Source organism: Rhinolophus sinicus, linkage group LG10 (assembly GCF_036562045.2).
Source record: "Rhinolophus sinicus isolate RSC01 linkage group LG10, ASM3656204v1, whole genome shotgun sequence".
NCBI lineage: Eukaryota > Metazoa > Chordata > Mammalia > Chiroptera > Rhinolophidae > Rhinolophus > Rhinolophus sinicus.
In genome coordinates this window covers 51,604,462-51,621,075 of record NC_133759.1, presented here as the reverse complement: position 1 = coordinate 51,621,075, position 16,614 = coordinate 51,604,462, and the positions used below count along the sequence as shown (strand labels likewise).

Below are 16,614 nucleotides of genomic sequence, written 5' to 3'. Positions count from 1 at the left end.
ATAAAATGAGTTAGGAAGTATTGCCTAACTCATTAGTTAGGCAATTTTTTGGAAGAGTTCAAGGAAGACAGGTATTAAATCATCTTTGAATATTTGATAGAGTTCACTAGTGAAGCCATCTGATCCTGGACTTTTGCTTTTTGGGAGGTTTTGAATGAATGTTTCAATTTCCTTACTGTTGATTCATCTATTTAGATTTCCCAGTTCTTTGTGATTCACTCTAGGAAGGTTATAAAGAACTTGTTCATTTCTCTTAGGTTAATTGAATTTGGTCACATATAGTTCTACATAGTATTCTCGTATGATCCTTTGTATTTCTGTGGTATCCATGGTAACTTCACCTCTTTTATTTCTGATTTTATTTATTCATGTCTTTTCTCTTTTTTTCTTAGTGAATCTATCCAGGGGTTTGTCAATTTTATTAATCTTTTCTAAGAACCAGCTCTTTGTTACATTAATTTTTTCTATTGTCTTTTTGTTCTCTATTTCATTTAATCCTGCTCTAATTTTTATTATCTCCTTCTTCTGTTGACTTTGGGTTTTATTTGTTTTTCTTTTTCTAGTTCTTTAAGATGTAATGTTAGGTTGTTTATTTGGAATTTTTCTTGTTTCTTGAGATAGGTCTGTAATGATATAAATTTCCCTCCAAATACTGCTTTCGCAGTATCCAAATAATTTTGCTATGATATATTTTCATACTTATTTGTTTCTATGTGTCTTTTAATCTCTCCTTTTATTTCTTCTTTGACCCAGTTGTTCTTTAGTAGCATGTTGTTTAATCTCCACATATTTGTGGTTTTTCTGCTTTTTTTTGCAGTTGATCTCCAATTCAAAACATTGTGGTTGGAGAATATGCTTGGTATGATTTCAGTGTTAAATTTATTGAGGCTAGTTTTGTTTCCCAACATAATGGTCTATTCTTGAGAATTTCCATGTGCACTAGAAAAGAATGTATAGTCTGGTGTTCTAGAATGAAAGGCTCTGTAAATGTCAATTATGTCCGTTTGGTCTAATGTGTCATTTAAGGCTGATATTTTCTTATTGATTTTCTGTTGGATGATCTATTCATAGCTGTCAATAGCGTATTTAGGACGCCTACTCTAATTGTGTTTTGGTCGATTTCTCCCTTTAGTTCTGTTAGTAGTTGCTTTACATATTTGGTGCTCCCTGATATGGTGCATATATATTGATAAGTATTAGGTCTTCAAGGTGTATTGTTCCTTTTGTTATTATAAAGTATTTATCTTTGTCTCTTCTTAACTTTTTTATCTTGAAGTCTATTTTGTCAGATATAAGTATTGGCCATAACTACTTTTTTTCTGGATGTCATTTTCTTAGAGTATCATTTTCTACCCTTTCACTTTGAGCCTATATTTGTCCTTGCAGCTCAGATGTGTCTCAAGGCAGCATATGGTTGGGTTTTGTTATTTGGTTCAATCCACTACTATGTGCCTTTTTACTGGTGAGTTCAATACATTTACTTTTAGGGTGATTATTGATGTATGAGGATTTCTATAGCCATTTTATCTTTTGTTTTCTGGTAGCTCAATGTCTCCATTGTTTCTTTGCCTTTGTGTTTCTGTCGTTATTTTTGTTTGGTGATATTATATGATTTTTTACCTCTGTTTCCTCTTTTTTGGTCATGTATGTCAGTTCTGGATTTTTTTTGAATGTTTACCATGGAGTTTATGTAAAAGGAAGTTTCATATGTACAGTAATCCTTTATCTTCAGCATGCATCTTATCTCCATTTCCCTTTGCAAATTCAGACTTTTACTCCCTCCCCTTTTATGTTTTGTTGGCACCAATTATCCCTATTTATGCTGTGAGTTCATATCCAAGTTGCAGTAGCAAATTGTCTTCTCTTTTTCTTTTTTCTGTTTTTATCCCCTTTATGTTATGTTTAAGTGGATAGTGCCCTTCTCTTTGCAGGGGTTGCCATATCCTGCTTCTGTCTGTCTGTTAGTCATCTTATTCATGATTTTGTATCCTTTTGTTTTTTTCTCTTCTTTAGTATTTTCTGTAATGCAGACTGTGTGTTGGAAAATTTCCTCATCTTCTGTATATCTGGAAAGGTCTTTATTCCTCCTTCGTATCTAAAGGATAACTTTGCTGGATATATTATTCTTGGCTAGTAATTTCTCTCTTTCAATAATTTGAATATTTGATTCCACGCACTCCTGGCTTGTAGAGTTTCTGCTGAAAAGTCTGATGATAATCTAATGGGCTTTCCTTGGTAGGTTACCTCCTTCTTTTCCCTGGCTGCCTTGAGAATTCTTTCTTTGTCATCAATTTTTGACAGCTTCAATATAATGAGCCTTGGAGAAGGCCTTTTGGGATTGAGGTAATTAGTTGTTCTGTTTGCCTCTTGTATTTGAGGATCCAGTTCTTTCTATAGGTTTGGGAAGTTCTTATTGACTATTTGTTTAAATAGAGTCTCTGTGCCCTTCTACCTCTCTTCTCCTTTTGGTATTCAACTTTCATTCTTATATCATTCTTTATGGTGGAATCAGATAATTCTTGTAGAGCTATTTCATTTCTTTTAACTCTCAAGTCTCTCTCTTCTTCTATAAGCATCATTTCCAAGTTTGTATCTTTGATATCACTAATTCCTTCTTCCGTCTGTTCAGTCCTATTTTCTTAGCTCACTCTTTCATTCTTCATCCCTCTTATTGAGTTTTTTTTTAATTACTTGTCTTTTTACTTTGATTTATTTAAATGTGTTTTTCCAGAATTCATCAGCTCCAAGTCAGGTAGTTGTTTCAATCTAGTTGTGGAGGGTGCAGCTCACAGTGGCCCATGTGGGGATTGGACCGGCAACCTTGTTAAGAGCACTGTGCTCCAACCAACTGAGCTATCCAGTCGCCCCTTTTGTTGAGTTCTTTAGCGCCACAGTTTTTATTTGGTTCTTTTTACAAATTTTAATCTCTTTGGTAAAGTATTCATTTTTTAATTGATTTTATTTCTGAGTTCATTAAACTGCTTCTGAGTTTTCTTGCATCTTGAGTTTTTTCAGAACTGCAATATTGAATTCTTTGTCATTTAAGTCACATGTTTCCAGTCTTAAGTTTATTTTCTGGAGATTTTTCATTTTCTTTCTGAGCTGCCTTGTTACCTTTGCTATTCATGGTAATTAATGTATTATTTCTCTTTCTGGGCATCTATGGGAATGAATTCTACAGCAGGTTGATACGAAGAGGTTTTTCTTTTGTTTTCCAGTAGGTAGCACTGGAGTATTTTATTTTATATTGCCCTGTTCCAGCTTCTAGTGAAAGATTTCTTGTGGAGGTAGGTGTCTCCTCTGTGACCAGGTCGCCTGGGTCTCAGGGCACTGCCCCTGTGGGAGGATTTGATTGGCAATAGGGTTCTGAGCCACTGAAATCTCTGTGCTGACCCTACAGCCAGATGCAGAGCTGTGTGCCTCAGCAACCCTGGCTGCCCCCTCTGGGATCAGCCATGAAAGGTAGGGGAGCGTTAGGCTGAGAGAGGTGGCTGGTGTGTTTGTGGCCTTGTTCTCCTCCAAGTAATGGTGATTGCCAGACTACAGCTGCCTCACCCCTCTTTCTTCTTTCTTGTCACTGGAATTAGCCCCAGTGCCCCTGCTACTCAGGAACTCTGTCTCCAGTTCTCAGGACTGTTGATATTCTGCTTTTTAATCTGACACTGCTACAGCCTCTTCTGGGGCTCACTGCTAGCACTGGGAGGGTGTGAAAGAGGTGAGCTCTGTGAGGGTAGGGAGAAGTGGCCTGGCTCCATGGCTTTTTTTCCTGCCTGGCACTGAAGGATGTTAGACCACAGTTGTCACACTTCTGTATTCAGTCTTTGCCCCAAGGTCTTCGGCCATATTATATGCTGATCCCTCAGGCAGAGTTTGTCAGGGCCACAGAGAGTGCATCTGAAATCTCAATCCTCTCCTCTGCTTGGACCAGATTGCTCCAGGGTGCATTCACAGCCCCCACCTCTGCACTGCTCCTTTTCCTCCTTCTGTTTGCCCTGATTTGCCCACCTTCAGATGTTTGATACGCGGATCTCAGACTTGTTTTTGTGTTGCACAGAGAATCCTTTGTTTAATTGCAGTTGTTCAACATATTGTAACTTCAAAGGAAGAGATCAAGGGGGACCTCTCATGCCTCTATGTTTCTGATGTCACCAGTATTGCTATGTTAACAATATACATTCTTCCATTATATGATTATGGGGTGTCTTTCCATTTATTTAGTTTTTCTTTAATTTCTTCTAACAATTTGTAATTTTCTGTGTATAAGTCTTGTACTTCTTTTATTAAATTTATTCCAAACTATTTTGTACTTCTTGATGTTATTATACATGGGATTTTTCCCCCTTACTTTCAGTTTTGGATTGTTTATTGCTAGTTTATAGAAATACAATTGATTTTTGTAAATTGATATTGTATCTTTCAATCTTGCTCAACTCATTTATTAGTTATCAACAGTTTTTAAATGAATTCCTTAGGATTTTATATATACAAGATCATGTCATCTGAAAATACAGATAGTTGTATTTCCTTTCCAACTTAAATACCTTTTATTTATTTTTCTCTATTTGGCTTTGATATTGACATTAGCTAGAGTCTTCTAGCTCGTTTTTTTTTATTGTCCAGGTCACACAAATTGACTTTTGACACTTACGGAGAGCACAACATGGTAAGACAAATAGGCTATGGAAACTGGTTGTAATACAAAGCATAATGAAGAAAGTTTCAGGTAGAGAACAGCAGTATCCTGTGAGAGAATAGGACATGGAGCAATTAATTTTGTTGTATGAAGGACAGATAAGGCTTTACTAAGAAGGTAACCAGAGTATGATTTTAATGGGCTTTGAATTGGATTGGAAAGAGGAAAAGATAAGTATTCTTTTTCTTTCTTAACACATTTTTAATGTCTAATACTCAAAAAATATATGCAACATGTATATGAATTATGAAGTATAACAAGAAAATGAACACCCATGAACCCTTCCCTCTACTTTAAAATTGGAAGATTATCAATACTGTTGCTTCTCTCTGTGTATTCTTTTCCTATTTTATCTCCTTAATATCCCTTAAAGGTAAGTGTGTCATAAATTCTGTGTTTGTAATTCTCTTGCTTTCTTTGTTTTATCAATTTGTATATGACAATTCTTAAAAAAAGCATCATCTTGATTTTTTTTTCCACTCAACATTTTGTTCCTCATCCACATTCTTTGGTGTAACTGTAGTTCCTTCATTTTCACTGCTATATATTATTGCTTACTTATCTAATTTATTAATTTTTCTACTTATAGTCATGTGAACAAAAATCTCTGCCCTCATAGTACTTACATTCTACTTGCATTTCATACTTCTTTCTCTGTGAAATGCTTATTTATGCCTTATGACTCTTTTTGTCATTGTTTTGGTTGTTCTTTCTGCTGTTATTGTTAATTTATGAAATTTCTATAATCCGTATAATAACACTTTGTCACTTGTATAATAATGAATCTATCAGTGCATGGTATTTATCTTTATTTAGATTTTCTTTAACATCTTTTAATAAAGTTATATAGTTTCTCCAAAATAGCTTTGCACAGCTATCATTTGATTTATCCCTAGGCACTTTATTTTATTGTTGTTGCATTTGTAAATTGATCTCTTTATTAATTATGTTTTATATCTGAGGCCGATATATAGAAATTCTATTTAATTTCTTTATGTTATTTTAATGTCCCACCACTATAAATAGACAATAATCTGTGAACAATGTTATTTTAAAAAAATGTTCATTCCTTATATCTTTTGTTTATATTAATTGCTTCACTGGCTGAGACCTCAATACGATGTGGATTAGAAGTAGTAACAATGAGTATGCTTATGTTGTTCCTGATTTTTAAAAAAATGTTCTAATGTCAGAATGAAGAATGATGAGCTTAGTGTTTTTGTTGAATATCTAATTTTCATTTCCAAACAAAAGTAACATTTTGGCATTTTGATGCAGGCTTTTTCCCTATTCATGTTATTTGTATGTATGCTGATAACTATATATTAATATTATGTTATGTTATGTTATACTATCTATTTCTACATTTAACATGTAACAGCTTGTATTTAATAATGCAACAATTTTAATTACCATAGTTTTATCATATACTTTAATATCTTATAGAACATTTAGCCCTATTTTTTATTACTCTTATAATTTTCCTGGCTATTTCTACATGTTTATTTGTGCAGATGACCTTTAGAATCATTTTGTTAGTTTCTCTCCCTCTCCAAATCTTATTGGGATTTTGATTGGGTTCATTAAATATTTTAAATAATTTTAAATGTATGTGTATGGAAGTCAAATGAGTGACTCATTATCATTTATATTTTTACCATTAGGAAACTATCCCTACTGTCTCCATCCTATGCAATCCAGGACTGAGAACACGTCACTGGAAGCAGATATCAGAAATTGTAGGCTATGACTTGACTCCAGATTCTGGAACTACACTGAGAAAAGTTTTAAGATTAAGCCTTGCACCGTACTTGGAACAATTCGAAGTGATAAGTGCAGGTGCAAGCAAGGTAAATATGAAGATCTGCTGAAATACTTTATTTGATGCTTGTTAATCAAATAATCATAGTTTGTGGGTGTATGTTTAGTACTGGATAGCAGTTGGAGGAGATGGAGGAACGGGATAGAAGACCACTCTTATCTTCTCTCACAAAGTGTGTGCTTCTATGCTACTTCCTTGTCCTGAATCCAGGCTAGAAATGGCTTTTTTGACCTCTTCTTAATTCTGCCACATTCTGATATGTGTGGATGATATGCTAATATTGATATATAATTTTTCCATTAAGAATACTGGGTGGTTGTGTCTGTGGCATATGATGTGTGTGTGTTCTAGCAGAATAAGTATAGCCCTCTAGGGTTCTTGAAATACACAGACAGCATCTTTACACTGGAGAAAGGCCACTTCAGGTAAAGTCCAACAGGTATTTTATTTTGTTGTCTATTTTAATCCTGACAGCAGTAGTTTTCTTTTTTTTTTTTTTGGTGGGCATGAGGTGTAAGCACTCTTATTATGAGCAGATGTTGTAGTGAATGCTTCTTCTATAGCTACTGATTTTTACATATATTTTTTTCCTTTAAATATGTTAATATGGTGATGTATAGTATTCAATTTTTAATATTAAATCAACTTTTTACATCCCTGGAATAAGCCTTCTATGATAAATATGCAATAATTTTTATGTACAGATGTACAGATATAAAGATAAGCATTAGATATTTGTATCTATATATGTGAACTGAGACTGGCCTGAAATTATCCCTTTTTTTTAAATTAAAGTTTATTGAGGTGACAATTGTTAGTAAAGTTACATTGGTTTCAAGTGTACAATTCTGTAATACATCATCTATATATCACATTGTGTGTTCACCACCCAAAGTCAGTTCTCCTTCCATCACCATGTATTTGATCCCTGCCACCCCACTCCCCTCTTAACCTCTGGTAACTTCTAAACTATTGTCTGTGTCTATGAGTTTTTGTTTCTTTGTTTGTCTTGTTCCTTTGTTCAGTTTTATATTAGTCTAATCACATGGTTCTCGACTTTTTCTGTCTGACTTATTTAGCTTAGCATAAAAATCTCAAGATCCATCCATGTTTTCATAGCAAGTGAATTTTTTAAAACTACATTATTGTTCTCCTTAGGAATTTTTAAATTGTTTAGCCACAGATTATTTTAAAACTGTGAAATGCATCAAATGCTTACTGAGTTCACTAGGGAAAGTCAATATAGTAAATAAGATTCTTTCTTCACCATCCCATTCTTTCTCATTTCCTCCATTTTAGGAATTTTCATTAGAGAAAGCCATGCATACAATGATAGGAACTTGGGAGGATATTGCTTTTCATATAAGTCTATATCGTGAAACTGGCGTCTATATTCTTTCTTCAGTAGATGAGATTCAGGCTCTCCTTGATGATCAAATTATAAAAACTCAGACAATGAGAGGCTCACCATTCATCAAACCATTTGAAAAAGAGATCAAGGTATGTTAAATATAATAGCTCCTGGTCATTTATAAAAAATTGCAATCTTATTACATATATACTCTAGTGCAAATAAGTCAGTTTGTTGGATAGCTTTGGAGAAATACAGGAACAGATATTTAAAAATTAATGTGGAACTATATAGAATATATCTGAGACATTAATAATTTTGAAAAGAACAAATTATGTTTTATTTTAAAAAATTTCCAGTGACAGTGAGAGACTTGGAAGGGAAATGGTTGGTGTTATTTATTCCAGCTTTACATAGACCAGATTCTGTTTCATGTTATATTTTTGTACCATGTAGTGAAGTTCTATATACCATGCTTTAATTATATTTGTGAACAACTAGCTTGAGTGTCTTTTGGAATAGTTAATGAATTATTTCCCACTTGAGGAAAAACAAATTATATTTGAGACTATAATATTATTTGATATCCTTATAGCTGATGTGATGGGTAAATACAGAAAGCAAACAAATTATAATAACTAATATTCACAGGTAGTGTCAAAATTCTACCTGGGGACTATATATAATGGGGAAAAGACAAACAACAAATGGATTTTCCCCCTTATATTTATTGATTTCTAACTATGTGCCAGATACTGTTCCAGGGGCTTTACATTTATTATTAACCCATTTAATTTCCATAACAGACTTTCAAGGTAGGTACTTTTATTATCTGTGTACTTTAATTATCTATGAATATTCCTTATTCATAGATAAGGAATCTGAGGCATAGGAGGATAGGTAATTTACCCAAGTTTGCCCAGCTAATAAATGGCAAAGCTAGAATTCAAATCGTGGTGGGCTACTTTTAATTTAAGTATAAATAGTGTTTTTAGGAAATACGTCGCCTCTCAATATTTGGAGAAGACAAAGAATTGTGTTCTTCCAAAAGGGCATAATGCTGCACATTTTCCCATCAATCAGGCTGACCTAGACTTTCCTGATAAGATATTATATCTTTTGCAGAAGTTTCTTGTCTAACAAAGGAGAATTTACAAGACAAATTTAAAAGCTCTTCTAGAGTTCTACAAACAATAAAAATATGAGGCCTAATCTCTTTTGACATTAGAACCTTAGGCCACATATTTAGGAATCAAAGAGAGATTATACAAATGACTTCAGCTAATGAAATATCTTGTTGATTCTACACCTTTGAGAGTAAGGAGACTTTTTTTAGTTAGTTTGTTTTCCAAATTGTGTTGATGTAGAGCAGGGTTTTTCAACCTGGCACTAAAGACATTTTGGGCTGAATAATTCTTTGTTGTGGGGGCTGTCCTGTACATTGTAGGAAGTTTAGCAGCATTCGTGGCTTCTACCCTCTAGATATCAGTAGCACCCTCACCCCGTCAGTTGTGACAAATGAAAATGTCTCCCGACATTGTCAAATGTTCCTTGGGGTGGTGGGAGAGGATAGCCCCTAGGTTGATAACCACTGATGTAGAACAGGATATATTTTTGGATGCGTTTTGGACTTGGGATGGTTTACCTAGGAATTATGAAATTGGTCTAAATAAGTACAGTCATTTCCAACTGTGAGTTCCAAAGATTTAGGAAAACTTCAGACCTAGAGTTTTTCTAAACCCATGTGAAGCACTCATAAGTGAGCTGCTGTGCATTGATTTAAAAATAACAGTAAATTTAAAATAAATATCCCTTGCTGTAATATATATTTTGTCTTTAATAACTGGAATTTAGTAAACTGTGCTTTTTATTAAGGCTTGGGAGGACCGTTTGATTCGAATACAAGAAACGATTGATGAATGGTTAAAAGTACAAGCTCAGTGGCTGTACTTGGAGCCCATTTTTTGTTCTGAGGATATCATGCAACAGATGCCAGAAGAAGGACGTCAATTTCAGACAGTAGACAGACATTGGAGGGATATCATGAAATTTTGTGCAAAAGATCCAAAGGTGAAGTATTTGTTTTCTCTCTTACAAATAAAGGGGAACCTTTATGTTTGGCTATTAAAGAAAGCATTTGGCTTTTTTTTTCTGATTACAGAAACAAAATCTGCTAATTGTATAAAAACTAGAAAGTTCAGAAAAAATATAAGAGCATAAAGCATTAAAATAATTCTACTTATTAATTCATAAGATACACTAGTTATAACTCTATGTAGTGGAACTGCTTCAGAGATACATTTAACTCACTTCTACGATATATACTCACTGCTCCCCTCCTCTTGTAAAATAAATAGTAAAATAAAATAAAACAGAGAGAGCAAGAGAGAGAGGATGGGTAGTATAGGTGATTCACCCGACAGTCCACTCAATGAGTAGATGCTTGGGAATGAACGGAAAAAAGAATCTGTAATTCTCACAGTTAGTCTCACTTGCTGCGTGTATCTACCTCCTAGTTAATACGAGTATGGCACCAGGTTGAGTGTGAGTCTAATGTTGAAAGACAGACTATGTAGTTTTTATACACATAGTATGCAAAGTCCATAGATATATGTCTACTTTTTAAATCTGGTATTCAACTTAAGAAATAATTTGTTTCAGTGTTGGGTGAAAAAGTAGCTGTGCTGGACTTACTGAAAGTCAATAGCACACTGATATTTATGAGTTGTAAAGATTTTGCTTATATGTTGACTCTAGAACCTTTGTGAGACATGACTTCTTACAGATCAGAAATCAACAAATTTTTTCTGCAAAGAGCCAGATGATAAGTATTTTAGGCTTTGTAAGATGTAGTTTTGCTGTTGTTGTTATTGTTGCAACTAGTCAACTGTATCATCATTGTAGCAAGAAAGCAGCCAGACAATACATAACTGAATGGATGTGCCTGAGCTACAATAAAGCTGTTTATGGACACTGATATTTTCATGTACCATGAAATATTATTTTAATTTTTTCAACCTTTTAAAAGTGTAAAAATAATTCTTTGTGGGCCATATCTAACCTGGCATCACAATGCATATGTACATCAAAACATCAAGTTGTACACTGTACATATATACAATTTTTATTTGTTGGTTGTACTCATAAAACTGAAAAAAAGAACTTGTAGTAGGCTGGATTGAGCCCATGGGATGTAGTTTGCCAACTCATACATATAGATTTAAGTTTATAGTTGACAGTTGTAAATGTAAAAATTATGTCACACACCAACCTAATAGACTCTTCCCGCATCATTCAATAAAGGAGAAATGAAAATATACAAGACAGTCATAACTTCTCATTTGTAACTAGCATCTTTGGATAAGAGGAGTTATGATTTATTGAATTTTAGTAGTTTTGTATTACAGAAACATTTTACAACTTTCATAAAGCTTTTGGCATTTTAACATTTTTGACATATAATACAGATTAGTGTTTAGATTTTATATCTGTTATGTAAGTGATGAACTGAATGAATGTGTCTCTTTTAGGTTCTTGCTGCTACTTCTTTAACAGGTTTATTGGAAAAACTGCAGAACTGCAATGAACTTTTGGAGAAAATTATGAAAGGGCTTAATGCATATCTTGAAAAAAAACGACTTTTCTTCCCTCGGTATAATGGATATTCAATTGTGCTATAATTAAAAGCATTTTCTAATGTGTGATAAATTATAACTAAAGCTTGTGTATTTGCATGTTTTTTCCTAGTTTTTTCTTCTTGTCTAATGATGAAATGTTAGAGATTCTATCAGAGACCAAAGATCCACTTAGAGTTCAGCCTCATTTAAAAAAATGCTTTGAGGGTATTGCTAAATTGGAGTTTCTTCCCAATTTGGATATTAAGGCCATGTATAGCTCTGAAGGTGAGCGAGTGGAGCTGATCGCACTTATTTCCACGTCTGCAGCACGAGGTGCTGTAGAAAAGTGGCTCATTCAAGTAGAAGATTTAATGCTCCAGAGTATTCGTGATGTGATCGCTGCATCCAGGCTGGTGTGTATCCTAGAATTTAATGTATATCTTATATTCTATAAATGTTTTCTTTTAGGAGGTTTTAAATGGGTACCAGTAAATTAACACTTAAAGTTCTTACTATTTTAAACCATTTATTATTTTCTCTTTTTAAAAAACATTATTATTAAAATAATATTAATAAGAATTTATGATAATATGTGATTAAATGCTACAAAAGAAGAAAGGTGTTATGAGGAAGAATAATAAGGTACTTAATAATTTAGAATAGGGGAAGTGAAATTGAAACTGAGACCCTAAGGATAAGTAGGAATAACTAGGTATCCTGTGTAAAAGAAACTCAAACGTGGGTGTTGAGAGCATGATTTAGTTCACTTACTGCTGTTTACACATAATTACTTAAAAACTCGAAATGAAATGAACAAACATTAAAGGAGGATATATATTTGAAAGAAATATAACACCCAGGCACTACACGTACCTTGCTTATGCTAATCCGGTTAACCTAATCTTGAATGATAAACTTCAGTGTATTTCTGCTTTGGGGACCACAAGCGAACAGTTGTGTTGTTAAAAAAAATAATTTTTTTTAAATAATTTTTTTTTAAATTGGGGAATATTGGGGGACAGTGTGTTTTTCCAGGGCCCAGCAGCGGGTGCAGCTCAGGTCCAAGTCCAGCTGCCATTTTCAATCTTAGTTGCTGGGGGCACAGCCATCACAACCATCCCATGGGGAATTGAACTGGCAACCTTGTTGTTAAGAGCACACACTCTAACCAACTGAGCCATCTGGCCGCCCAAAAAAGTCATTTTTAAAGGCATTGCAGCATTATATCAGCAACTCATTTTATATGAGTGAGGGATCCTTTCTCCTTCACCAAGAGCCCTATGAAGTTCATCTTCTTGCAGTGGCTATTCTGTTCAGCTTCAATGCTCCTGTAGATAAATCTTGACTTCTTTATTTTTTTATACTTATGATACATAGTTAAATAAACTAAAACACATAAGAAAGAATATAAAAAAAGTATTTCCTTAATAAGTATAGAAATTTACCTTCTATGTACTTAGTAATAGCTCATCCATTCTTTGAAATTCATCCTTCTTTGAAGCTTAGGTCAGTTTGTCATTTCCATTTATTTCTAAATATTGCTAATTAAAAGGTATTTTAATAGCAATATATTTATATCCTTACATTTATATTGAAAGCATATCAAAGATGGTATTATATTAAAGATGGTGTTCTATTAAAAATATAGTTTCTATTAGCATCAACTTCAAACTTTGTTCTGCAGTTGTCTTTTTAATTCATAATTTGGATCTGCTATTATCATTTACTTTTTTTTTTTTTTTTTTTTTTTAAGATTTTATTGGGGAAGGGGAACAGGACTTTATTGGGGAACAATGGTCAAATTGTTGTCCTTTCAATCTTAGTTGTGGAGGGTTCTGTTCAGCTTCAAGTTGTTGTTCTTTCAGTCTTAGTTGTGGAGGGCGCAGCTCAGCTCCAGGTCCAGTTGCCGTTGCTAGTTGCAGGGGGCACAGCCCACCATCCCTTGCGGGAGTCGAACCGGCAACCTTGTGGTTGAGAGGACAGGCTCCAACCAACTGAGCCATCTGGGAGCTCAGCGGCAGCTCAGCTCAAGGTGCCGTGTTCAATTTTAGTTGCAGGGGGCGCTGCCCACCATCCCTTGCGGGACTCGAGGAATTGAACTGGCAACCTTGTGGTTGAGAGCCCGCGCTCCAACCAACAACTGAGCCATCCGGGAGGCAGCTCAGCTCAAGGTGCCGTGTTCAATCTTAGTTGCAGGGGGCAGAGCCCACCATCCCTTGTGGGACTCGAGGAATTGAACTGGCAACCTTGTGCTTGAGAGCCCACTGGCCCATGTGGGAATCGAACAGGCAGCCTTCGGAGTTAGGAGCACGGAGCTCTAACCGCCTGAGCCACCGGGCCGGCCTATCATTTACTTTTGAAGCAAGTTATTTTTTAACCCCCATCCCTTTAAATGCATTTTTAGCATAAAAATGTTAGACAGATATGAAAGTATACTTTGAACTCAAAATCACAGGTTGTTCAATTATAATTGAACAAATATATAATTATTCAAATTATATACTCTGGTTATACAGTGTAGCTATGGATTAATAACACAAGGGTTCTAACTGCTAGTCCAGTTTTCCACCAAATTGTATAGTCTCCTTTTCAATTAAATCTTGGTGTCAATATATATAATCTATCAGATTGATTTATTTTCTTACTTTTTAATAAAACCCTTACATTTTATTATAGTAGAACTAGTGGGTATTCTATGTAGAAAACTTGACAACTCCTCACAGCAAAAGAGCATAAAATCCATATAAATATTTCAAAAATATAACAATAATTTATAAACAATTTTCAGGTCTTTTAAATAGCCATCTAAAAATGTTCAAGTCTATATGGTATTCTAGCCTACAAATGTACCAACTATTGCACTTCCCTATTGTTAGACATTAGGCTTTTTTTCTTCCCTTCATAATCTTTTGAAGTTAGAAATACTTTTCAATTGTTCAGGCTTATCCAGACTCTGCAAGAAGCAACTGGGTTCGCGAGTGGCCTGGCCAAGTTGTACTTTGTGTTTCTCAAATGTTCTGGACTTCTGAGACACAGGAAGTTATAAGTGGTGGGACAGAGGTAAAGCATTATTTGATTTTAAATAACATTCTTTTCTACATGTTGTCTTTCTTAGTTAGCTTACCTATTCTTCGCAAAGCCAATTTCCCCCCCAATTTCTACATGTAACATTAAAATTACACCATTCTTTGGAAACTTATTATTAATATTTTATACTAGGCTTAAACAAAATCATTCTATAATTCATTTGTATATAGAGATATAGAAATCAGAATATAGGAGTCAGAAAAGTTTTATATATAAGAGTAAATATATGAAATATATATTTTAGATATTATATATAACATTAGTTTAATTGCTTTTTATTTTATAGGCATTAAAGAAGTACTATAAGGAACTTCAGAATCAGCTAAATGATATTGTAGAGCTGGTGAGAGGAAAACTATCAAAGCAGACCAGGACTACTCTGGGGGCTTTGGTCACTATTGACGTGCATGCTAGAGATGTGGTCATGGACATGATTGACATGGGTATGTGACTTGTCCTTTAATAGTAAAGATAAAACAGCAATAGCTTCTAAAAACAAAGACTTATACTATATGTCTTTTTCTCTCAACAGAATTTGTTTCATATGGTCTTTTCTACAAATTGGAAAACGAATTATTTTAACATTCGCTCTTTTAAAAGATGATAAAAATACCTATTTTTCAAATTGTTTCCATTTTAGGATTATGTGTTTTGTTTTACTTTATTCTTTTTAGGTGTCTCACATGATACAGATTTCCAGTGGCTTGCTCAGCTTCGATATTATTGGGAATATGAGAATGCTCGAGTTCGTATCGTTAATTGCAATGTAAAATATGCTTATGAATATCTTGGTAATTCACCTCGACTTGTCATTACTCCTCTAACTGACAGGTGTTACAGAACACTGGTATGCATTTAAATTATTTTCATTCACACATTAAAGATTACTTTTTGGTGTGGTGTCATATTTTCTTGTCCAAATTTAACATGGCTATCCTCATTTTATTCCCTTATCTGTAATTATTGAACACAGCTATTGCTTCCTAATCCCAAATTCCCTTTATGTAAAATTACAGTAATGAATAATTCTGGGTGCTTTTGTAGAATACAAGAATGTTTGAATTACAATGCTTGAAAATCATTGGGGAAAATTAGAAAAAGGAAGATATTGGAGATTTAAAGAGGAAACCGGTGCTTCAGAAAATTATACTAATTTTTGTAGTGGAGTTCTGGGAGAGATGACAAGAAGATTATGAAAGTACATTTGGGTCTTAGAACTCCAAGTTAGTTCTGTTGAATAGGAAGGAGAGAGCTGAAATGTAGGAGGGTGGTACTGAGGTCTGTGCTTTTTAGGAAACTATAGAAGATAGAGCTAGCACTATTTTTTTTAAAAAAAACCCAAAACTCGGGAAATATGTTTCCCAGATAGAATACAGGACTTCCGAGTAATTTTGAATTTCAAATAAGCGATGAAAATTTTTTTAGTATAAATATGTCCCAAATGTTGCACGGGACATTCTTAAACTAACAAATTATTCATCGTTTATTAGAAATTCAGATTTAACTGGGAATCCTATATTTTTATTTGGTAAATCTGGCACTTCTATCTGGAAATTGAGGAGGAGCATCAAGAAACCACCTGCGCTGAGTAAGTAAAATGAAAGTGTCTTTGATTGAGTTTTCTAGAAGCAGAAATGAAATGGGAATTCTCGGACAAGTGATTTACTAGGGAATGCTCTCAGAAAAAAGCCTATGAGAAAGTGAGGAAAGCAGGGGAAAAGCTAAGAAAAAATGCAGTTTCATCAGATGGGTACTTAGCCTAATCTCATGGGGAGCGTTGGGGCACGGATGGCATCACAGAGGTATCCCACTTTCGGCAAAGGGGTCTGGCTTTTATATCCCTTTATTGTCACTGTCTGTGAGTCATCCTTGGGGTTAATGGTGTAAGAAAGCTTTCAGGTATTTGCCAAAGAGGTAGATCCTATTGAGGGGAATCCTCAGGAGAGAACAGTGGTGAGCTATTTGTAGCTGACACAGTAGTTGGGTGATGGATGCAATGGCTAATAAAGGGAATCTGGGTAGGGTGTTAATGCATCTACAATAA

General features: G+C 34.2%; 1 protein-coding gene across 1 annotated transcript in view; it reads left to right on the top strand.

Moving 5' to 3' along the window:
- DNAH12 (dynein axonemal heavy chain 12) overlaps window positions 1–16,614 on the top strand; it is a 195,435-nt gene that overhangs the window by 57,796 nt on the left and 121,025 nt on the right. Inside the window, exons 18-25 of the mRNA XM_074313144.1 lie at window positions 6,358–6,543; window positions 7,815–8,015; window positions 9,742–9,936; window positions 11,397–11,518; window positions 11,614–11,896; window positions 14,424–14,543; window positions 14,857–15,013; window positions 15,245–15,417. Of these exons, the coding sequence (XP_074169245.1) occupies window positions 6,358–6,543; window positions 7,815–8,015; window positions 9,742–9,936; window positions 11,397–11,518; window positions 11,614–11,896; window positions 14,424–14,543; window positions 14,857–15,013; window positions 15,245–15,417 (1,437 nt within the window). The remainder of the gene's footprint in view (window positions 1–6,357; window positions 6,544–7,814; window positions 8,016–9,741; window positions 9,937–11,396; window positions 11,519–11,613; window positions 11,897–14,423; window positions 14,544–14,856; window positions 15,014–15,244; window positions 15,418–16,614) is intronic.